The 26,179-nt window shown below is 41.0% G+C and overlaps 1 protein-coding gene across 1 annotated transcript in view; it reads right to left on the bottom strand.

Moving 5' to 3' along the window:
- The window catches only part of LOC121557164, a 71,686-nt gene that overhangs the window by 37,993 nt on the left and 7,514 nt on the right, over positions 1 to 26,179 (bottom strand). The window contains exons 2-4 of the mRNA XM_045214389.1: positions 14,148 to 14,439; positions 13,770 to 14,027; positions 13,238 to 13,597 (exon numbers count right to left, since the gene is read on the bottom strand). Of these exons, the coding sequence (XP_045070324.1) occupies positions 13,238 to 13,597; positions 13,770 to 14,027; positions 14,148 to 14,439 (910 nt within the window). The remainder of the gene's footprint in view (positions 1 to 13,237; positions 13,598 to 13,769; positions 14,028 to 14,147; positions 14,440 to 26,179) is intronic.

Here is a 26,179-nt window from a genome sequence, read left to right on the forward strand (position 1 = left end):
TTGGTTGAGTGTGAATGGAAACCGTTTAAAGTGAAGCGGACACGCCAAATGTGTCACTAGTAGAACATGAAAATGTTTTGCTTTTAGAAATATCTGTAGATTGACAAACCAGGCATCTAAAAGATACGAATGAGACCATACCTGCTACAGACCAGAGAAAGACCACCAACACACTTCCTGCTGTTCTCAAGGCCATTGTTGCATCTCCCACCCTGCAGTCTTAGAAACATAAACAACAGCTCACTCTATAGCTGGTGAATAACTACACCTGATACATTGGAGTATAAACTGGAAATGGGGTACAGGGCCTCATTACTGAAAATGAACCAGGCTCATATTGTGTTGAGTTGTATTGTGCTATATGGTTGTCTATGTGATTACTGTCTGTCTGTTAGTCTATTGCACTATATATGTATGTATGTATGTATGTATGTACTGTATGTATGTATGTATGTATGTATGTATGTATGTATGTATGTACAGTTCAAGTCGGAAGTTTACATATGCCTTAGCCAAATACATTTAAACTCAGTTTTTCACAATTCCTTACATTTAATCCTAGTAAATATTCCCTGTCTTAGGTCAGTTAGGATCACCACTTTATTTTAAGAATGTGAAATGTCAGAATAATAGTAGAGAGAATTATTTATTTCAGGTTTTATTTATTTCATCACATTCACAGTGGGTCAGAAGTTTACATACACTCAATTAGTATTTGGTAGCATTGCCTTAAAATTGTTTAACTTGGGTTAAATGTTTCGGGTAGCCTTCCACAAGCTTCCCACAATAAGTTGGGTGAATTTTGGCCCATTCCTCCTGACAGAGCTGGTGTAACTGAGTCAGGTTTGTAGGCCTCCTTGCTCGCACATGCTTTTTTAGTTCTGCCCACAAATGTTCTATAGGATTGAGGTCAGGGCCTTGTGATGGCCACTCCAATACCTTAACTTTGTTGTCCTTAAGCCATTTTGCCACAACTTTGGAAGTATGCTTGGGGTCATTGTCCATTTGGAAGACCCATTTGCAACCAAGCTTTAACTTCCTGATTGATGTCTTGAGATGTTGCTTCAATATATCCACATAATTTTCCTTCCTCATGATGCCATCTATTTTGTGAAGTGCACCAGTCCCTCCTGCAGCAAAGCACCCCCACAGCATGATGCTGCCACCTCTGTGCTTCACGGTTGAAATGGTGTTCTTTGGCTTGCAAGCTTCCCCCTTTTTCCTCCAAACATAACGATGGTCATTATGGCCAATCAGTTCTATTTTTGTTTCATCAGACCAGAGGACATTTCTCCAAAAAGTACGATCTTTGTCCCCATGTGCAGTTGCAAACCGTAGTCTGGCTTTTTTATGGCGGTTTTGGAGCAGTGGCTTCTTCCTTGCTGAGCGGCCTTTCAGGTTATGTCGATATAGGACTCATTTTACTGTGGATATAGATACTTTTGTACCTGTTTCCTCCAGCATCTTCACAATGTCCTTTGATGTTATTCTGGGATTGATTTGCACTTTTCGCACCAAAGTACGTTAATCTCTAGGAGACAGAACGCGTCTCCTTCATGAGCGATATGACGGCTGCGTGGTCCCATGGTGTTTATACTTGCGTACTATTGTTTGTACAGATGAACGTGGTACGTTCAGGTGGTTGGAAATTGCTCCCAAGGATCAACCAGACTTGTGGAGGTCTACCATTTTTTTTCTGAGGTCTTGGCTGATTTATTTTGATTTTCCCAATATGTCAAGCAAAGAGGCACTTAGTTTGAAGATAGGCCTTGAAATAGCTGCTATCCATATTGTCTAATGTAGCCTGTTGTCCATATATAGTCTAATGTAGACTGTTATCAATATATAGTCTAATATATTCTGCTATCCATATATAGTCTATGGTAGCATGTTACACATATATTGTCTAATGTAGCCTGTTATCCATATATAGTCCAATGTAGCCTGTTATCTATGTATAATCTAACGTAGCCTGTTATCTATATATAGTCTAATGAGGCATGTTATCCATATATAGTCTAATCTAGCCTGCTATCCATATATAGTCTAATGTATTCAGCTATCCATATATAGTCTAATGTAGCCTGCTATCCATATATAGTCTAATGTAGCCTGCTATCCATATATAGTTAAATGTAGCCTGTTATCTATATATAATCTAATTTAGCCTGCTATCCATATATAGTCTAATGTAGCCTGTTATCCATATATAGTCTAATGTAGCCTGTTATCCATACATAGTCTAATGTAGCCTGTTATCCATATATAGTCTAATGTAGCCTGTTATCTATATATAGTCTAATGTAGCCTGTTATCCATGTAGTCTAATGTAGCCTGTTATCCGTATATAGTCAAAGGTAGCATGTTATCCATATATAGTCAAATATAGCCTGTTATCTATATATAGTCTAATGTAGCCTACTATCCATACATAGTCTAATGTAGCCTGTTATCTATGTATAGTCTAATGTAACCTCTTCTCAATATAGTCTAATGTAGCCTGTTATCGATATATAGTCTGATGTAGCCTGCTATCTATATATAGTCTAATGTAGCATGTTATCCATATATAGTCTAATGTAGCCTGTTATCCATATGTAATCTAATGCAGCCTGTTATCCATATATTGTCAAATGTAGCCTGCTATCTATGTATAGTCTAATGTAGCATGTTATCCATATATAGTCTAATGTAGCCTGTTATCTATACATAGTATATTGTAGCCTGTTTTCCATATATAGTCTAATGTTACCTGTTATCCATATATAGTTTATTGTAGCCTGTTATCCATATATATTATATTGTAGCCTGTTATCCATATCTAGTCTAATGTAGCCTTTTATCCATATATAGTCTAATGTAGCCTGTTATCCATATATATAGTCTAATGTAGCCTTTTATCCATATATAGTCTAATGTAGCCTGTTATCCATATATTGTCAAATGTAGCCTGCTATCTATGTATAGTCTAATGTAACATGTTATCCATATATAGTCAAATGTAGCCTGTTATCTATACATAGTATAATGTAGCCTGTTATCCATATATAGTCTAATATAGCCTGTTATCCATATATAGTCTATTGTAGCCTGTTATCCATATCTAGTCTAATGTAGCCTTTTATCCATATATAGTCTAATGTAGCCTGTTATCCATATATAGTCTGATGTAGCCTGTTATCGATATATAGTCTAATGTAGCCTGTTATCTCTATATAGTCTAATGTAGCCTGTTATCCATGTGGTCTAATGTAGCCTGTTATCCACATATAGTCAAAGGTATCCTGTTATCCATAAATAGTCAAAGGTAGCCTGTTATCCATATATAGTCTAATGTAGCCTGTTATCCATATATAGTCTAATGTATTCTGTTATCCATATATAGTCTAATGTAGCATGCTATTCATATATAGTCTAATGTAGCCTGTTATCTATATATAGTCTAATGTAGCCTGTTATCCATATATAGTCTAATGTAGCCTGATATCCATATATAGTCTAATGTAATCTGTTATCCATATATAGTCTAATGTAGCATGTTATCCATATATAGTCTAATGTAGCATGTTATCTATATATAATGTAATGTAGCCTGTCGTCCAGATACCTAATGTGAATATAAACTGCATATATTGTCAATATATAGAAGTATATAATTACATATTATAACTATTAACTAGTAATGTTTAGGATCTCTTTTTAAAGAACTCTGATTGGTCTATCTAGGACAGGAAGTTAGGACAGGAAAATGACGCTTAGTGTGATCTAAACCAATAAAACCACAACCCACCATCACTGTGTCTCATGTTAATACTACTCCTAAACACAACCCACCATCACTGTGTCTCATGTTAATACTACTCCTAACCACAACCCACCATCACTGTGTCTCATGTTAATACTACTCCTAAACACAACCCACCATCACTGTGTCTCATGTTAATACTACTCCTAAACACAACCCACCATCACTGTGTCTCATGTTAATACTACTCCTAAACACAACATACCATCACTGTGTCTCATGTTAATACTACTCCTAACCACAACTCACCATCACTGTGTCTCATGTTAATACTACTCCTAAACACAACCCACCATCACTGTGTCTCATGTTAATACTACTCCTAAACACAACCCACCATCACTGTGTCTCATCTTAATACTACTCCTAAACACAACCCACCATCACTGTGTCTCATGTTAATACTACTCCTAAACACAACCCACCATCACTGTGTCTCATGTTAATACTACTCCTAAACACAACCCACCATCACTGTGTCTCATGTAAAATACTCCTAAACACAACCTACTGTCACTGTGTTTCAGGTTAATACTACTCCTAAACACAACCCACCATCACTGTGTCTCATGTTAATACTACTCCTAAACACAACCCACCATCACTGTGTCTCATGTTAATACTACTCCTAAACACAACCCACCATCACTGTGTCTCATGTTAATACTACTCCTAAACACAACCCACCATCACTGTGTCTCATCTTAATACTACTCCTAAACACAACCCACCATCACTGTGTCTCATGTTAATACTACTCCTAAACACAACCCACCATCACTGTGTCTCATGTTAATACTACTCCTAAACACAACCCACCATCACTGTGTCTCATGTAAAATACTCCTAAACACAACCTACTGTCACTGTGTTTCAGGTTAATACTACTCCTAAACACAACCCACCATCACTGTGTCTCATGTTAATACTACTCCTAAACACAACCCACCATCACTGTGTCTCATGTTAATACTACTCCTAAACACAACCCACCATCACTGTGTCTCATGTTAATACTACTCCTAAACACAACCCACCATCACTGTGTTTCATGTTAATACTACTCCTAAACACAACCCACCATCACTGTGTCTCATGTTAATACTACTCCTAAACACAACCCACCATCACTGTGTCTCATGTTAATACTACTCCTAAACACAACACACCATCACTGTGTCTCATGTTAATACTACTCAAAAACACAACCCACCATCACTGTGTCTCATGTTAATACTACTCCTAAACACAACCCACCATCACTGTGTCTCATGTTAATACTACTCCTAAACACAACCCACCATCACTGTGTCTCATGTTAATACTACTCCTAAACACAACCCACCATCACTGTGTCTCATGTTAATACTACTCCTAAACACAACCCACCATCACTGTGTTTCAGGTTAATACTACTCCTAAACACAACCCACCATCACTGTATCTCATGTTAATACTATTCCTAAACACAACCCACCATCACTGTGTCTCATGTTAATACTACTCCTAAACACAACCCACCATCACTGTGTTTCAGGTTAATACTACTCCTAAACACAACCCACCATCACTGTGTCTCATGTTAATACTACTCCTAACCACAACCCACCATCACTGTGTCTCATGTTAATACTACTCCTAAACACAACCTACTGTCACTGTGTTTCAGGTTAATACTACTCCTAACCACAACCCACCATCACTGTATCTCATGTTAATACTACTCCTAAACACAACCCACCATCACTGTGTCTCATGTTAATACTACTCCTAAACACAACCCACCATCACTGTGTCTCATGTTAATACTACTCCTAAACACAACCCACCATCACTGTGTTTCAGGTTAATACTACTCCTAAACACAACCCACCATCACTGTATCTCAGGTTAATTCTGCCCATAAACTCATCATTCTTACTCTTACTGTTACTCATAATTCAGGCCATTTTCTAAAAAGTCCCCCCACTATATTATATTCTTCTCATCACCATGCCCATAACAGAGGAATATGGTTCATGGATACAGACATATAATAATAAAATAGACATATTTTAAGATATTGTCAAGCATACTTACAGAGTGAAGGGGAGAGAGGTCTTGTGATGAACTTTCTGGCAGTCTAAGGAAACAGACACTGACTGTGAGGTTTTAGGTCTGTGGTTGACACAACTTTGAAGTAGTGAGATACCATAGAGTTGGATAAAAGACACACTAGCTACAAAGACTGTTTAAGCATTGACATGACATTGTATGCATCCTTTCAGTATGTTTATCGACTGTCATTATACTCATGGAGGTTGAACAAGAAGAAATTGACAACTTTAAAATGGAGATAGCCCTCAAATGTGCTGCCGATGTTGTAACAGAAGCCAGCATGAAAAGATGCCAAGCTGTGCCCTCTATCCAACTCTATGTCAGGGACCAAGACGCTGATTCACAGATGGCTTGCTTCCTCATTCACAGAGGCTGTATTCAAGAGCATCGAAACTGTGACGTGTCATGGGTAAATTGTGACTGACTGACTGATCTACAAATCACCTTGCATGATAAATAACTACTTCATATTATTTGTAGATCAGTCAGTCTCGACTTTAAAGTCGGCTGCAATGTCGAACGCGGCCACATTTACATGCTTGACAACCAATGATGTCATACGATATTATAATAACTTTCTACAGTACTGTGGAAAGATGTTTAACTTCTGTTTCTTTTTTGTTTTATTTTAAGGTAACAGATGATATAGAATGACAGGATAACCTGCAATATTTAAAAGAAAAAACTTTAGTATGTATTGTCTTTAGCTTTGAGCTTATTTACAACATGATGCATACATTACACTGAATAACACTTCATCTAAAATAGGTAATAATGCATAATTTTACAATAAAACAAGCGTGATTATGGTATTAATATTCCTTCTCATGAATGCCATTGCTCAATAATGTCTGACAGCAATACAAAGTAAATCATTTTAACACATCAAGATAAACTTGGTCCAAGATTGTACACATTAAAAAGCTGTTATCAATGTTATCATTATCAGTCACTGAGAAAAGTACATTAGGTAATTAAAAAATCTGGAAATGTCAAAACCCCATAGAAAAATAGCAGAAGCATAATCTATCCCATTTATCATCAATATACATCATTATCATTACAAGGAAAGAGAATTCAACTCCACATTTACTCAAAAGTTAAAGCTATGGAAAACATTCTGGATCTGATAGCAATATGATAGTAGGAGAATAGAGGTGTGAGGCCTAGTTTTGGACTCCATCACATTGTAGAAACATCTCAAGTATGATCAATGGAAACAGGATGCACCTGAGCTCCATTTCTAGTCTCATAGCAAAGCGTCTGAATACTTATGTAAATAAGGTATTTCTGTTTTTATTTTTAATACATTTGCAAAAATGACTGAAAACCTGTTTTCACTTTGTCATTATGGGGTATTGTGTGTAGATGTATTTATTATTTTTATTTAATACATTTTAGAATAAGGCTGTAACAAAAATGTGGACAAAGTCAAGGGGTCTGAATACTTTCCGAATGCGCTGTACACTACAAGGTTTTTGTGAAACTTGTTGTGTTCAGGTCTTCTTGGTTCTGGGTTTGTTGTGTTCAGGTCTTCTTGGTTCTGGGTTTGTTGTGTTCAGGTCTACTTGGTTCTTGTTTTGTTATGTTCAGGTCTTCCTGGTTCTGGGTTTGTTGTGTTCAGGTCTTCCTGGTTCTGGGTTTGTTGACTGTACTGTAGAAAACAGAGGGGTCCTCCTCAGCTGCTTGTGCTGCGGGTCTGAAGAGAGAGAAACAAAAATGAAACAAAAGTTGTGTTCCAAATGGTGGCACCCTATACCCTTTATAAAGCACTATCTTTCACCAGGGCCTATGGGCTCAGAATAAAAGTAGTGGACTAAATAGGAAATAGGGTGCCATTTGGAACTCATCCGAACTGTTCATCAAAACCATCATCACATCACTCCCTCATTATAGACATGTCATAATAATTGTCTTGAGATGTCCATTGTTGGGTCCATAGTTTAAGGAAATGACATCAGTAGTGGTCACTAGGGGTCAACTATTTTGCCTATTGATGATATCTACAATAAACAGCAGCATATGAATGACCTTATTGCAGAATATGCAGAATATGGCAGCAGTGGGGCGGTTCCATTTCACAGCAGTTTATTGCACTTCCTCTTCCTGTTTCTGGTGTTGAGGCATGAATGCACAATATGCATCACTCATGACATCATCATTGTCTACTCCTCCAATGAGCACATGGCCGTTACTACGTTTGAGGACACAGAGGTCGTTAATGTTTTTATAATTTGGAAATAATAATAATAATAGCCTAATACAAATTCTGTACACAGTAAAGAAAATTAATTACGGATCAACATCTAAATATTGCTCCCAGCGTTGGTCGAAGCTCAGAACGGTTATTTTCTTGATCTCCACTTGGCCTATCTTCCCTATAGGCATACATTAAAATGCTATCAACATGCGAACAATACAGTTATAAAAATGTCACACGTTTTTGTTTTGTTGCTGATGCTGCGTGTCAGTGTGAATCATCTCCCATATTTCCTCCCTTTCAGGGGTATAACATTACAACTGTATAGCTAATAGGCTATGTGTTTGTAGATGGACTGAGGTGAATGAACCTACAGCAGCCAAGGTGATAACGGCTGGGGTCATTTTTTCTTGTTTTTGCTGTTTTCCAAATAACATTTTAAAGTGTTTTAATTGTATAGAAATGCAGTAAATAAGAATCTACTTTCCCACCCCCTCGACATCCAGATTTGGTTGTAAACAAACAAACGTATCCTTAAATGCTGTGTGTTTCCAATGTTCTAGTATTGGTTCTATGTTGCTGTAATGGCAGAATATGCTCACTTGGTGGCAGAACTGGGGCGATTCAATTGCACAACAGCGTATTGGACATCTTCGTCTTGTTTCTGTTTCTGGATGGTTGAGTACAGTGGGACTTCCTGGTTTTTGGAGTGAGAGAAGTGGACGCTGGCGTAGTGAACATCATCCTGGTCTACGGTGGCTGCTGTCTGTGTTGCAGTAGGGGTCATGATCATGCTTGAGATGTTGTCATACACTGGACTAGAGTCTCCCTGATGGAGAAAGAGGACAGACAACATGAGGAGTGGAAATGTTCCACAAAGCAATACACAGGCATCACAGTCATCGTCTGATTCCAACAGACTCACCTGTCCATTGTCTGCTGTGTCTCTTGTGTCTCTCGTGTCAGAGGTGGATTTGGAGGACTTCTTCCTGTTTTGCACATTAATTAATTAATTAATGAAGTTAACAACAAATCAGAGTGCTACATTAAAAAAATAAACAACATAAAAATATGAATTTTCACTCACCTGAACCACATGAGTCCAGAGAGACAGAGGATGAGAACCAGAACAACAACTATGATTCCAACAGCTGTAGTCATAACTGAGGTTTGTTTCCCTGTAATATAATATGGATGATGTGAGTACATGGCATGATATAATAAACTAAAAATAAACTTAAATACAGTACATTAATGCAATACTTGTTAAGGGATCTTATAACACAATGTATAGTTATAAACTAAGGAGTAATAATCCAAAGTATAATGATTAAGATTAAATTGAAACATGTAGTTTTGTATTGAAGTATTGAAGATGAATCTTGACCTGCTACAATGATCATCAGAGCTTTAGAGTTCTTAGATGCTATTTTATTCCGGGCCTCACAGTAGTATTCTCCACTTTCCTCAGAGCTGATGTTAGTGATGTTGTAACTCTGTCCTGATGCTTTTGGTGAGGTTATGTTCTTCTTGTACCAGATGTATTTGTCCACAGGTGGGTTGGCATCACTGCTGCAGGTCAGAGTCACTGAAATGCCCTCCACTATTTCACCAGAGGGACTGACTGACACTGAGGTGTTCTTTGGGCCATCTGGTGTTGAAGGTGACAGAAAATAATCAACTCACATAACATGTAAGGTTCCAAGAGATCATGTGCATGATTCTCTGATCAAAAGAGGAGATGGTTCGGTGAACTTACACTGAACGTCCACAAACACAGAAGAGTTGAGACGTCCATATTTATTCTCAGCCTCACAGTAGTATTCTCCACTTTCCTCAGAGCTGATGTTAGTGATGTTGTAACTCTGTCCTGATGCTTTTGGTGAGGTTATGTTCTTCTTGTACCAGGTGTATTTGTCCACAGGTGGGTTGGCATCACTGCTGCAGGTCAGAGTCACTGATCTGCCCTCCACTATTTCACCAGAGGGACTGGCTGACACTGAGGTGTTCTTTGGTCCATCTGATGTAAAAAAAATATTATATAAACTTTCCATAATTGTACTTTTCCACACAATTACATTTAGATTCACCCTCTTATTGAAGATGATCAATTCAAGTAGCAAGTGGAGCTAATATCTGTCACTACAATGTTAATATAGCAAACTAAAGATTTAAACCCCATGTACTTACATCTGACATTGAGAGTCTCTTCAGGAGAGCGGAGATCATCATGGCCTTCTACATCACAGGAGTATCTGCCTGCATCCTCACTGCTGACTGAGAATAGGCTATAGACAGGAGAGTAGGTGTTGCTGTTTGGTATAGGCTGTCCATTCTTATACCAACTGTAGGCTGTGATGGTGTCCAGTGTACATTTGGTTCTACATGTCAGTGTGACATTCTCCCCCTCTAACACAGATGTAGGATCCATCTCCAACACAACATCTAGAGAAAAAGGAAACACATCATTAGTCTCCTCCTATATACAGTGGGGGAAAAAAGTATTTAGTCAGCCACCAATTGTGCAAGTTCTCCCACTTAAAAAGATGAGAGAGGCCTGTAATTTTCATCATAGGTACACGTCAACTATGACAGACAAATTGAGGAAAAAAATCACATTGTATGATTTTTTATGAATTTATTTGCAAATTATGGTGGAAAATAAGTATTTGGTCACCTACAAACAAGCAAGATTTCTGGCTCTCACAGACCTGTAACTTCTTCTTTAAGAGGCTCCTCTGTCCTCCACTCGTTACCTGTATTAATGGCACCTGTTTGAACTTGTTATCAGTATAAAAGACACCTGTCCACAACCTCAAACAGTCACACTCCAAACTCCACTATGGCTAAGACCAAAGAGCTGTCAAAGGACAACAGAAACAAAATTCTAGACCTGCACCAGGCTGGGAAGACTGAATCTGCAATAGGTAAGCAGCTTGGTTTGAAGAAATCAACTGTGGGAGCAATTATTAGGAAATGGAAGACATACAAGACCACTGATAATCTCCCTCGATCTGGGGCTCCACGCAAGATCTCACCCCGTGGGGTCAAAATGATCACAAGATCGGTGAGAAAAAATCCCAGAACCACACGGGGGGGACCTAGTGAATGACCTGCAGAGAGCTGGGACCAAAGTAACAAAGCCTACCATCAGTAACACACTACGCCGCCAGGGACTCAAATCCTGCAGTGCCAGACGTGTCCCCCTGCTTAAGCCAGTACATGTCCAGGCCCGTCTGAAGTTTGCTAGAGTGCATTTGGATGATCCAGAAAAGGATTGGGAGAATGTCAGATGAAACGAAAATATAACTTTTTGGTAAAAACTCAACTCGTCGTGTTTGGAGGACAAAGAATGCTGAGTTGCATCCAAAGAACACCATACCTACTGTGAAGCATGGGGGTGGAAACATCATGCTTTGGGGCTGTTTTTCTGCAAAGGGACCAGGACGACTGATCCGTGTAAAGGAAAGAATGAATGGGGCCATGTATCGTGAGATTTTGAGTGAAAACCTCCTTCCATCAGCAAGGGCATTGAAGATGAAACGTGGCTGGGTCTTTCAGCATGACAATGATCCCAAACACACCGCCCGGGCAATGAAGGAGTGGCTTCGTAAGAAGCATTTCAAGGTCCTGGAGTGGCCTAGCCAGTCTCCAGATCTCAACCCCATAGAAAATCTTTGGAGGCAGTTGAAAGTCCGTGTTGCCCAGCGACAGCCCCAAAACATCACTGCTCTAGAGGAGATCTGCATGGAGGAATGGGCCAAAATACCAGCAACTGTGTGTGAAAACCTTGTGAAGACTTACAGAAAAAGTTTGACCTGTGTCATTGCCAACAAAGGGTATATAACAAAGTATTGAGAAACTTTTGTTATTGACCGAATAATTATTTTCCACCATAATTTGCAAATAAATTCATAAAAAATCCTACAATGTGATTTTCTGGAATTTTTTTCTCTCATTTTGTCTGTCATAGTTGACGTGTACCTATGATGAAAATTACAGGCCTCTCTCATCTTTTTAAGTGGGAGAACTTGCACAATTGGTGGCTGGCTAAATACTTTTTTTCCCCACTGTATGTCCTCTTATATGATATACTAGATTTGTTTTTCTTCTGTCACATTCCACTACTGTGTCTGTATGACTGCCCTTAATAAGGTCATTACAGTAATATATGTGTGATGTGTGACAGATTACCTGTGACAGTCAGGGAGACAGGTGAGCCAGCAAACTTTCCTCCGGATGTTATGAATCTGAACATGTATCCAGCAGAGTCACTCAATCTCAGGTCTGTGATTCTCAGGGTACAGTCTCTCTTCTTATCCCCAAGGTACTCAATATGACCCTCATACCCTGGCACTGAGCTCAGATCTTCAGCATCCATACCAGACCATTTAGTAAACCAGACAGCTTTTTTGATCTCATGATAACTGGGATATGTGTAAGAGCAGGATATGTCCACTGTTGTCCTCTTCAAGGCACAGATTCTCCTCTTGGTGTAAGTCACTCTGTTGCAGTCCTGACCCTGGACACCTGAAATATAATGGAATCAGATGAGTACATTATACTGTATTTCCTGACTCTGAATGCCTGAAACATAAAGATTTTTGTTATTTCATATATTTTATTTTCTAAATGTTTCTTGCCAAGAATATATCAATAGCAAGTTCCACTTTGGAAATATTGTAGTTTACTTCAACAGTAAATGTAAATGGAAGTTTCTGAGCATTTAACAAGTCATCACCAACTTTTCAGTTTACAGGCTTTGTCAGGGTTTAATCCACACTCACAGACTGCAGGAGACCGGAGATCCTCATGGCCTTTTACAGCACAGGAGTAGCTGTCTTCATAGTTACTGGAGACTGAGTATTTGACCTTGTAGGTGCTCTCATCTAGATGTTGTCCGTTCTTGTACAAGATGAAGGTGGGGTTGGGGTTGTCAGTCAGAGTACAGGTGGTGATACAGGTCAGGGTCCTCCTTCCTGCCTCTGTGGCAAGAGTCACCTCCACCTGCAGGTCTGAATACAGGGGAAATGACAACAAGATACTTAAATCAATCAAGTATTATGGATAAAATAATTATAATTAAACATCACATAGAAATGTATGTATAAACATGATCATTTGTTCAGTGTAACCTGTGACAGTCAGAGTTGTTCCAGTGAAGCTGTATCCCCATCTTGATGTATGTGTGTTGAATATGAACTTGTACTCAGCTGAGTCCTCTTCTCTCAGATCTGTGATTCTCAGGGTGGAGTGACCTCTCTCCTTCTCTCCACCATACTCCACACGACCTGCATACCCTGGGTCTGTGGTTATGTCCTCAGGGATCAACTTATCACTCCACCTAGCACTCTGTTTAGGACTAAACCAGAGTGATGATGTGACGGTATCATAACCGCTGCCATAAGTACATGATATGTCCACTGATGACCCCTTCAAGACACAGATTCTCCTCTTGGTGTAAGTCACTCTGTTGCAGTCCTGACCCTGGACACCTGAAATATAATGGAATCAGATGAGTACATTATACTGTATTTCCTGACTCTGAATGCCTGAAACATAAAGATTTTTGTTATTTCATTTATTTTATTTTCTAAATGTTTCTTGCCAAGAATATATCAATAGCAAGTTCCACTTTGGAAATATTGTAGTAACTTTTCAGCTTACAGGCTTTGTCAGGGTTTAATCCACACTCACAGACTGCAGGAGACCGGAGATCCTCATGGCCTTTTACAGCACAGGAGTAGCTGTCTTCATAGTTACTGGAGACTGAGTATTTGACCTTGTAGGTGCTCTCATCTAGATGTTGTCCGTTCTTGTACCAGATGAAGGTGGGGTTGGGGTTGTCACTCAGAGTACAGGTGGTGGTACAGGTCAGGGTCCTCCTTCCTGCCTCTGTGGCAAGAGTCACCTCCACCTGCAGGTCTGAATACAGGGGAAATGACAACAAGATACTTAAATCAATCAAGTATTATGGATAAAATTATTATAATTAAACATCACATAGAAATGTATGTATAAACATGATCATTTGTTCAGTGTAACCTGTGACAGTCAGAGTTGTTCCAGTCAAGCTGTATCCCCATCTTGATGTATGTGTGTTGAATATGAACTTGTACTCAGCTGAGTCCTCTTCTCTCAGGTCTGTGATTCTCAGGGTGCAGTCATTCTCCTTGTTCCCACGGTACTCTATACGATCCTCATATTTATCTTGGATTTCAGTCCAGATCGAATTCTTCCATTTATACCATTTGGTTGTCGTGACTGTATAACCTCTGGGATATGTGTAGGAGCAGGACAGCTCCACTGTTGACCCCTTCAAGGTACAGATACTATTCTTGGTTTAGCTCACACTCCGGCCATTCTGACCCAGTACCACTGAAACACAGTCACACAACACAATGGTGTCAGAATTAAGTCAAGGTCTTTTGGCTCACACTAACAGTAGGGTTTGTCCACAATTTGTTGCCGTAGACGTTGAGTTGAGCGTGAATGGAAACCACAGATAAGCATCACTCAGTGAGGTGTGAAAGATAACTATTTAAAGTGAAGTGGAGACACCTAACAGAACACACCAGAATAATATTATGATTCTTATCCTTTTAGAAATGTCTGTAGATTGTTAAACAGAGCAACTAAAATATAAGAATGAGACCATACCTGCTACAGACCAGAGAAAGACCACCAACACACTTCCTGCTGTTCTCAAGGCCATTGTTGCATCTCCCACCCTGCAGTCTTAGAAACATAAACAACAACTCACTCTATAGATGGTGAATAACTACACCTGATACATTGGAGTATAAACTGGAAATGGGGTACAGGGCCTCATTACTGAAAATGAACCAGGCTCATATTGTGTTGAGTTGTATTGTGCTATATGGTTGTCTATGTGATTACTGTCTGTCTGTAAGTCTATTGCACTATGTATTTAATGTGTGTGACGTGTTTCATGTCTGTCTACGTCTTTCTATTTAAGATGACATGATGTATGATGCAAAAGTAATTTTCTAATGGATTAAATAAAGTCATCATCATCATCAACAACATCAACAACAACAACAATCACTTATTGAACAGATCTGTAGTACTGTAAACAGATATTTCTATATTGATTGTTCTGAAGTTGTTTTATTCTCAGAACTCCAAATAAAGGAGGATAAATGTTCAATACTCTACGGTCCGTCAAGCTGTACAGCAGCCTGAAGACTGACCACCAGGTTCAATGATAGCTCCTATCCCCAAGCAGTGAGGCTAAACATCAAGTGACACACACACACACACACACACACACACACACACACACACACACACACACACACACACACACACACACACACACACACACACACACACACACACACACACACACACATACATACATACACATTCATACATACATACAGTGGGGAGAACAAGTATTTGATACACTGCCGATTTTGCAGGTTTTCCTACTTCCAAAGCATGTAGAGGTCTGTCATTTTTATCATAGTTACACTTCAACTGTGAGAGACGGAATCTAAAACAAAAATCCAGAAAATCACATTGTATGATTTTTAAGTAATTAATTTGCATTTTATTGCATGACATAAGTAGTTGATCACCTACCAACCAGTAAGAATTCCGGCTCTCACAGACCTGTTAGTTTTTCTGTAAGAAGCCCTCCTGTTCTCCACTCATTACCTGTATTAACTGAACCTGTTTGAACTCGTTACCTGTATAAAAGACACCTGTCCACACACTCAATCAAACAGACTCCAACCTCTCCACAATGGCCAAGACCAGAGAGCTGTGTAAGGACATCAGGGATAGAATTGTAGACCTGCACAAGGCTGGGATGGGCAACAGGACAATAGGCAAGCAGCTTGGTGAGAAGGCAACAACTGTTGGCACAATTATTAGAAAATGGAAGAAGTTCAAGATGACGGTCAATCACCCTCGGTCTGGGGCTCCATGCAAGATCTCACCTCGTGGGGCGTCAATGATCATGAGGAAGGTGAGGGATCAGCCCAGAACTACACGGCAGGACCTGGTCAATGACCTGAAGAGAGCTGGGACCACAGTCTCAAAGAAAACCATTAGTAACACACTACGCCGTCATGGATTAAAATCCTGTAGCGCACGCAAGGTCCCCCTGCTCAAGCCAGCGCATGTCCAGGCCCATCTGAAGTTTGCCAGTGACCATCTGGATGATCCAGAGGAGGAATGGGAGAAGGTCATTTGGTCTGATGAGACAAAAATAGAGCTTTTTGGTCTAAACTCCACTCACCATGTTTGGAGGAAGAAGAAGGATGAGTACAACCCCAAGAACACCATCCCAACCGTGAAGCGTGGAGGTGGAAACATAATTATTTGGGGATGCTTTTCTGCAAAGGGGACAGGACGACTGCACCGTATTGAGGGGAGGATGGATGGGGCCATGTATCGCGAGATCTTGGCCAACAACCTCCTTCCAACAGTAAGAGCATTGAAGATGGGTCGTGGCTGGGTCTTCCAGCATGACAACGACCCGAAACACACAGCCAGGGCAACTAATGAGTGGCTCCGTAAGAAGCATCTCAAGGTCCTGGAGTGGCCTAGCCAGTCTCCAGACCTGAACCCAATAGAAAATCTTTGGAGGGAGCTGAAAGTCCGTATTGCCCAGCGACAGCCCCGAAACCTGAAGGATCTGGAGAAGGTCTGAATGGAGGAGTGGGCCAAAATCCCTGCTGCAGTGTGTGCAAACCTGGTCAAGACCTACAGGAAACGTATGATCTCTGTAATTGCAAACAAAGGTTTCTGTACCAAATATTAAGTTCTGCTTTTCTGATGTATCAAATCAAATCAAATCAAATCAAACTGTATTGGCCACATGCACCGAATACAACAGGTGCAGACAATACAGTGAAATGCTTACTTACAGCCCTTAACCAACAGTGCATTTATTTTTAACAAAAAAAGTAAAAATAAAACAACAACAAAAAAAGTGTTGAGAAAAAAAGAGCAGAAGTAAAATAAAATAACAGTAGGGAGGCTATATATACAGGGGGGTACCGGTGCAGAGTCAATGTGCGGGGGCACCGGATAGTTGAGGTAGTTGAAGTAATATGTACATGTGGGTAGAGTTAAAGTGACTATGCATAAATAATTAACAGAGTAGCAGCAGCGTAAAAGGATATGGTGGGGGGGCAGTGCAAATAGTCTGGGTAGCCATGATTAGCTGTTCAGGAGTCTTAAGGCTTGGGGGTAGAAGCTGTTGAGAAGTCTTTTGGACCTAGACTTGGCTCTCCGGTACCGCTTGCCGTGCGGTAGCAGAGAGAACAGTCTATGACTAGGGTGGCTGGAGTCTTTGACAATTTTGAGGGCCTTCCTCTGACACCGCCTGGTATAGAGGTCCTGGATGGCAGGAAGCTTGGCCCCAGTGATGTACTGGGCCGTACGCACTACCCTCTGTAGTGCCTTGCGGTCGGAGGCCAAGCAGTTGCCATACCAGGCGGTGATGCAACCAGTCAAGATGCTCTCGATGGTGCAGCTGTAGAATTTTTTGAGGAACTGAGGACCCATGCCAAATCTTTTCTGTCTCCTGTGGGGGAATAGGCTTTGTCGTGCCCTCTTCACGACTGTCTTGGTGTGTTTGGACCATGATAGTTTGTTGGTGATGTGGACACCAAGGAACTTGAAGCTCTCAACCTGTTCCACTACAGCCCCGTCGATGAGAATGGGGGCGTGCTCAGTCCTCTTTTTTTTCCTGTAGTCCACAATCATCTCTTTTGTCTTGGTCACGTTGAGGGAGAGGTTGTTGTCCTGGCACCACACGGCCAGGTCTCTGACCTCCTCCCTATAGGCTGTCTCATCGTTGTCGGTGATCAGGCCTACAACTGTTGTGTCGTCGGCAAACTTAATGATGGTGTTGGAGTCGTGCCTGGCCATGCAGTCATGGGTGAACAGGGAGTACAGGAGGGGACTGAGCATGCACCCCTGAGGGGCCCCCGTGTTGAGGATCAGTGTGGCAGATGTGTTGTTACCTGCCCTTACCACCTGGGGGCGGCCCGTCAGGAAGTCCAGGATCCAGTTGCAGAGGGAGGTGTTTAGTCCCAGGATCCTTAGCTTAGTGATGAGCTTAGAGGGCACTATGGTGTTGAATGCTGAGCTGTAGTCAATGAATAGCATTCTCACGTAGGTGTTCCTCTTGTCCAGGTGGAAAGGGCAGTGTGGAGTGCAATAGAGATTGCATCATCTGTGGATCTGTTGGGGCGGTATGCAAATTGGAGTGGGTCTAGGGTTTCTGGGATAATGCTGTTGATGTGAGCCATGACCAGCCTTTCAAAGCACTTCATGGCTACAGACGTCAGTGCTACGGGTCGGTAGTCATTTAGGCAGGTTATCTTAGAGTCCTTGGGCACGGGGACTATGGTGGTCTGCTTGAAACATGTTGGTATTACAAATACTTATGTCATGCAATGTCATGCAATAAAATGCAAATTAATTATTTAAAAATCATACAATGTGATTTTCTGGATTTCTGGATTTTCTGGATTCCGTCTCTCACAGTTGAAGTGTACCTATGATAAAAATTACAGACTTCTACATGCTTTGGAAGTAGGAAAACCTGCAAAATCGGCAGTGTATCAAATACTTGTTCTCCCCACTGTATATACATTTATACATACATACATACACTACCGATCAAAAGTTTTAAAACAACTACTCATTCAAGGGTTTTTCTTTATTTTTCCTATTTGTTACATTGTATAATAATATTGAAGGCATCAAAACTATGAAATAACACACATGGAATCATGTAGTAACCAAAAAATATATATTTTATATTTGAGATTCTTCAAATAGCCACCCTTTGCCTTGATGACAGCTTTACACACTCTTGGCATTCTCTCAACCAGCTTGACCTGGAATGCTTTTCCAACAGTCTTGAAGGAGTTCCCACATATGCTGAGCACTTGTTGGCTGCTTTTCCTTCACTCTGCGGTCCGACTCATCCCAAACCATCTCAATTTGGTTGAGGTCGGGGAATTGTGGAGTCCAGGTCATCTGATGCAGCACTCCATCGCTCTCCTTCTTGGTAAAATAGCCCTTATACAGCCTGGAGGTGTTTGGGGTAATTGTCCTTTTGAAAAACAAATGATATTCCCACTAAGCCCAAACCAGATGGGATGGCATATCACTGTAGAATGCTGTGGTAGCCATTGGGTTAAGTGTGCATTGAATTCTAAATAAATCACAGACAGTGTCACCAGCAAAGCACCCCCACACGATAACACCTCATCCTTCATGCTTTACGGTGGGAAATACACATGCAGTGATCATCTGTTCACCCACACCACGTCTCACAAAGACACAGTGGTTGGAACCAAACATCTCCAATTTGGACTCCAGACCAAAGGACACATTTCCACCGGTCTAATGTCCATTGCTCTTGTTTCTTGGCCCAAGCAAGTCTCTTCTTCTTATTGGTGTCTTTTAGTAGTGGTTTCTTTGCAGCAATTCGACCATGAAGGCCTGATTCACACAGTCTCCTCTGAACAGTTGATGTTGAGATGTGTCTGTTACTTGAACTCTGTGAAGCATTTATTTGGGCTTCAATTTCTGAGGCTGGTAACTCTAATGAACTTATCCTCTGCAGCAGAGGTAACTCTGGGTCTTCCATTCCTGTGGCTGTCCTCATGAGAGCCAGTTTCATCATAGCGCTTGATGGTTTTTGCGACTGCACTTGAAGAAACTTTCAAAGTTCTTGAAATTCAAGTATTGATGGACTGTAATTTCTCTGGGCTTATTTGAGCTGTTCTTGCCATAATATGGACTTGGGCAGCAGGTAGGGCGGCAGGTAGCTTAGTGGGTAAGAGCTTTGTGCCAGTAACCGAAAGGTCGCTGGTTCTAATCCCTGAGCCAACTAGGTGAAAAATCTGTCAATGTGCCCTTAAGCAAGGTACTTAACCCTAATTGCTCATGTAAGTCGCTCTGGATAAGAGTGTCTGCTAAAATGTAAATGTATTTTACCAAATAGGGCTATCTTCTGTTTTCCCCCCCTACCTTGTCACAACACAACTGATTGGCTCAAACGCATTGAAATGGAAAGAAATTCCACAAATTATATTTGAAGAAGGCACACCTGTTATTTGAAATGCATTCCAGGTGACTACCTCATGAAGCTGGTTGAGAGAATACCATGAGTGTGCAAAGCTGTCATCAAGGCAAAGGGTGGCTATTTGAAGAATCTCAAATATAAAATATATCTTGATTTGTTTAACACTTCTTTGGTTACTACAGTCGTGATCAAAAGTTTTGAAAATGACAAAAGTATTGGTCTTCACAAAGTTTGCTGCTTCAGTGTTTTTAGATATTTTTGTCAGATGTTACTATGGGATACTGAAGTATAATTACAAGCATTCCAGAAGTGCCAAAGGCTTTTATTGACAATTACATTAAGTTTATGCAAAGAGTCAATATTTGCAGTGTTGACCCTTCTTTTTCAAGACCTCTGTAATCCACTCTGGCAAGCTGTCAATTAACTTCTGGGCCACATCCTGACTGATGGCAGCCCATTCTTGCATAATCAATGCTTGGAATTTGTCCGAATTTGTGGGTTTTTGTTTGTCCACCCGCCTCTTGAGGATTGATCACAAGTTCTCAATGGGATTAAGGTCTGGGGAGTTTCCTGGCCATGGACCCAAAATGTCGATGTTTTGTTCCCCGAGCCATTTAGTTATCATGTTTGCCTTATGGCAAGGTGCTCCATCATGCTGGAAAAGGCATTGTTCGTCACCAAACTATTCTTGGATGGTTGGGAGAAGTTGCTCTCGGAGGATGTGTTGGTACCATTCTTTATTCATGGCTGTCTTCTTAGGCAAAATTGTGAGTGAGCCCACTCCCTTGCCTGAGAAGCAATCCCACACATGAATGGTCTCAAGATGCTTTACTGTTGGTATGACACAGGACTGATGGTAGTGCTCACCTTGTCTTCTCCGGACAAGGTGTTTTCCAGATGCCCCAAACAATCGGAAAGGGGATTCATCAGAGAAAATTACTTTACCCCAATCCTCAGCAGTCAAATCTCTGTACCTTTAGCAGAATATCAGTCTGTCCCTGATGTTTTTCCTGGAGAGAAGTGGCTTCCTCGCTGCCCTTCTTGACACCAGGCCATCCTCCAAAAGTCTTCGCCTCACTGTGCGTGCAGATGCACTCACACCTGCCTGCTAACATTCCTGAGCAAGCTCTGCACTGGCGGTGCCCCGATCCCGCAGCTGAATCAACTTTAGGAGACGGTCCTGGCGCTTGCTGGACTTTCTTGGGCGCCCAATATCCTTGCCTATGAAGCCCTTTTTGTGCAAAGCAATGATGACGGCACGTGTTTCCTTGCAGGTAAACATACACTGCTCAAAAAATAAAGGGAACACTTAAACAACACATCCTAGATCTGAATGAATGAAATAATCTTATTAAATACTTTTTTCTTTTCATAGTTGAATGTGCTGACAACAAAATCACACAAAAATTATCAATGGAAATCAAATGTATCAACCCATGGAGGTCTGGATTTGGAGTCACCCTCAAAATTAAAGTGGAAAACCACACTACAGGCTGATCCAACTTTGATGTAATGTCCTTAAAACAAGTCAAAATGAGGCTCAGTAGTGTGTGGCCTCCACGTGCCTTTATGACCTCCCTACAATGCCTGGGCATGCTCCTGATGAGGTGGCGGATGGTCTCCTGAGGGATCTCCTCCCAGACCTGGACTAAAGCATCCGCCAACTCCTGGACAGTCTGTGGTGCAACGTGGCGTTGGTGGATGGAGCGAGACATGATGTCCCAGATGTGCTCAATTGGATTCAGGTCTGGGGAACGGGCGGTCCATAGCATCAATGCCTTCCTCTTGCAGAAACTGTGGACACACTCCAGCCACATGAGGTCTAGCATTGTCTTGCATTAGGAGGAACCCAGGGCCAACCGCACCAGCATATGGTCTCACAAGGGGTCTGAGGATCTCATCTCGGTACCTAATGGCAGTCAGGCTACATCTGGCGAGCACATGGAGGGCTGTGCGGCCCCCCAAAGAAATGCCACCCCACACCATGACTGACCCACCGCCAAACCGGTCATGCTGGAGGATGTTGCAGGCAGCAGAACGTTCTCCACGGTGTCTCCAGACTCTGTCACGTCTGTCACATGTGCTCAGTGTGAACCTGCTTTCATCTGTGAAGAGCACAGGGCGCCAGTGGCGAATTTGCCAATCTTGGTGTTCTCTGGCAAATGCCAAACGTCCTGCACGGTTTTGGGCTGTAAGCACAACCCCCACCTGTGGACGTCGGGCCCTCATACCACCCTCATGGAGTCTGTTTCTGACCGTTTGAGCAGACACATGAACATTTGTGGCCTGCTGGAGGTCATTTTGCAGGGCTCTGGCAGTGCTCCTCCTGCTCCTCCTTGCACAAAGGCGGAGGTAGCGGTCCTGCTGCTGGGTTGTTGCCCTCCTACGGCCTCCTCCACGTCTCCTGATGTACTGGCCTGTCTCCTGGTAGCGCCTCCATGCTCTGGACACTACGCTGACAGAAACAGCAAACCTTCTTGCCACAGCTCGCATTGATGTGCCATCCTGGATGAGCTGCACTACCTGAGCCACTTGTGTGGGTTGTAGACTCCGTCTCATGCTACCACTATAGTGAAAGCACCGCCAGCATTCAAAAGTGACCAAAACATCAGCCAGGAAGCATAGGAACTGAGAAGTGGTCTGTAATCACCACCTGCAGAACCACTTCTTTATTGGGGGTGTCTTGCTAATTGCCTATAATTTCCACCTGTTGTCTATTCCATTTCCACAACAGCATGTGAAATGTATTGTCAATCAGTGTTGCTTCCTAAGTGGACAGTTTGATTTCACAGAAGTTTGATTGACTTGGAGTTACATTGTGTTGTTTAAGTGTTCCCTTTATTTTTTTGAGCAGTGTAGTTAACAGAGGAAGAACAATGATTTCAAGCACCACCGTCCTTTTAAAGCTTCCAGTCTGTTATTCTAACTCAATTCAACACTCTCACCTGTGTTAACGAGAGAACCACTGACATGATGTCAGCTGGTCCTTTTGTGTCAGGGCTGAAATGCATTGGAAAAGTTTTTTGGGGATTAAGTTCATTTTCATGGCAAAGAGGGACTTTGTAATTAATTGCAATTCATCTGATCACTCTTCATAACTTTCTGGAGCATATGTAAATTGCCATCATAAAAACTGAGGCAGCAGACTTTAATTAATATTTGTGTCATTCTCAAAACCTTTGACCACGACCGTACATGATTCCATGTGTGTTATTTCATAGTTTTGATGTCTTCACTATTATTCTACAATGTAAAACATAGAAAACATAAAGAAAAACCCTTGAATGAGTAGGTGTGTCCAAACTTTTCACTGGTACTGTACATACATACCTTTTAAATAATAATTATATGGACCGGGGGGCTCTGATCCTGGATCAACACTGGGGGACACTGAGACACTTTATGAATACTGGCCCTGATGGAACAACCAAAACACAGCTCAAATAGTAACAAGAAGTAAAATGTATATTTAGTATGTGACTAAATTTCAAGATATTGTCAAGAGTACTTACAGAATGAAGTGAAGGAGAGAGGTCTTGTACAGTGAGTCAACTGACTGGCAGTGTGCGGAAACAAGAAGTAGGTAGTAGTAAGTGTGAATTCTGTGGTTGATACATATTTAAAGTAGTCAGGGCAGAAGTAGCTGATGCAGAACTTCCTTTCCTTCCTCTTTGACATGTATGAGGACCAGACCAGCGCGTCATAAGCGGGAGGTTTTATTTCAATAGAAAATGTACAACAGAATGCATATCTAGTTGCCTTTTTTCATTTGAGGATTGGTCTTACATTTTTTCTAATGGGCAAAATGTGGGCTATTTCCACTGTATTCTTTTGACCACATACACTATCATGTAAACAATGTGTTTACTACAGCCTACTATTTGGAATGTTTATAGTATCTTAGAATGTGTTTACTATAGCCTACTATTTGGAATGTTTATAGTATCTTAGAATGTGTTTACTATAGCCTACTATTTGGAATGTTTATAGTATCTTAGAATGTGTTTACTATAGCCTACTATTTGGAATGTTTATAGTATCTTAGAATGTGTTTACTATAGCCTACTATTTGGAATGTTTATAGTATCTTAGAATGTGTTTACTATAGCCTAATATTTGGAATGTTTATAGTATCTTAGAATGTGTTTACTATAGCCTACTATTTGGAATGTTTATAATATCTTAGAATGTGTTGCCTTTCTCCCTCTGAGTTCTACATGGAACAGGTCAAAGTTCCATTTTCATTTGGTCAGGTCTATGATGTCATTCATTCTATTCTACAAACCCATTCAATTTACACTCCTCATCAGCTGCACCACTCCCAAGTGGCCCAGTGGTCTAAGGCACTGCATCGCTGTGCTAACTGTGCCACTAGAGATCCTGGTTCAAATCCAGGCTCTGTCGCAGCCGGCCGCGACTGGGAGACTCATGGGCGGCGCACAATTGGCCCAGGGTAAAGGAGGGAATGGCCGGCAGGGATGTAGCTCAGTTGATAGAACATGGCGTTTGCAACGCCAGGGTTGTGGGTTTGATTCCCACGGGGGGGCAGTATAAATAAAAAATATGTATTCATTAACTGTAAGTCGCTCTGGATAAGAGCGTCTGCTAAATGACTAAAATATAAAATCAAAGTGCTACTGAAGGTTCCAGTGTTCTAGACTAGAGCTCCCCCTATTGCATCTCAACATTACTGCAGCCTCCTAATAATAATGTCCTCTATAATGTTGGTCTAATAACAACATAACAAACTGGAAATGAATCAGATTGAATGGTGAAACACAACACTGGCTACTACTTAACAAAGCCACATTTAATCACACAAACACTGATGTCTGTAGTAGTAAAACATGCCGCTGTCATATTCTGTTACACTGAATGCGTCCCTAATCCCTATATAGTGCACTACTTTTGACCAGAGCCCTATTGGCCTGGTATGACTGTGTGTGTGTGTGTGACAGTGTGTGCGCGCATGCGTATGTGTGTAAGTGTGTTTGTGTGTGTGTTCCTGGAGATGACTGATATCATGCACTCCATCTATGATACAGTATGATCGGAATGTGGACGTACCACTGAATGCAGAACAATTCAACAGGTAACTCAACTAACCACAGATCTAGGATCAGATTAACAACTTATTTCAGGTAACACAACTAACCACATATCTAGGATCAGATTAACAACTTCTTCCATACAACACAACTAACCACAGATCTAGGATCAGATTAACAACTTCTTCCATACAACACAACTAACCACCGATCTAGGATCAGATTAACAACTCTTCCAGGTAACAAAACCAACCAAAGATCTAATGTCAGATTAACAACTTCTTCCAGGTAACAACTAACAACGTATCTAGGCCTTGATTCAATCTAATGCGCTTGTAGACGATATGGCTTTTTAAAGGCAATGTTACAGCCTTAGTGGAGATCACATTCAAGGTAAACGCAGCAGATGTCGGCTCAATTGGAAATTACCTTTAAATGCTTTAGCACAGTTTTTAATTGAATCCAGGCCCTAGGGTTAGATAAGTCTACCTCCATTGTTTTCTAATTGAATCCAGGCCCTAGGGTTAGGTAAGTCTACCTCCATTGTTTTCTAATTGAATCCAGGCCCTAGGGTTAGATAAGTCTACCTCCACTGTTTTCTAATTGAATCCAGGCCCTAGGGTTAGATAAGTCTACCTCCATTGTTTTCTAATTGAATCCAGGCCAAAGGGTTAGATAAGTCTACCTCCATTGTTTTCTAATTGAATCCAGGCCCTAGGGTTAGATAAGTCTACCTCCACTGTTTTCTAATTGAATCCAGGCCCTAGGGTTAGATAAGTCTACCTCCACTGTTTTCTAATTGAATCCAGGCCAAAGGGTTAGATAAGTCTACCTCCACTGTTTTCTAATTGAATCCAGGCCAAAGGGTTAGATAAGTCTACCTCCACTGTTTTCTAATTGAATCCAGGCCAAAGGGTTAGATAAGTCTACCTCCACTGTTTTCTAAT

The sequence above is a fragment of the Coregonus clupeaformis genome, unplaced genomic scaffold, assembly GCF_020615455.1.
Source record: "Coregonus clupeaformis isolate EN_2021a unplaced genomic scaffold, ASM2061545v1 scaf0248, whole genome shotgun sequence".
NCBI lineage: Eukaryota > Metazoa > Chordata > Actinopteri > Salmoniformes > Salmonidae > Coregonus > Coregonus clupeaformis.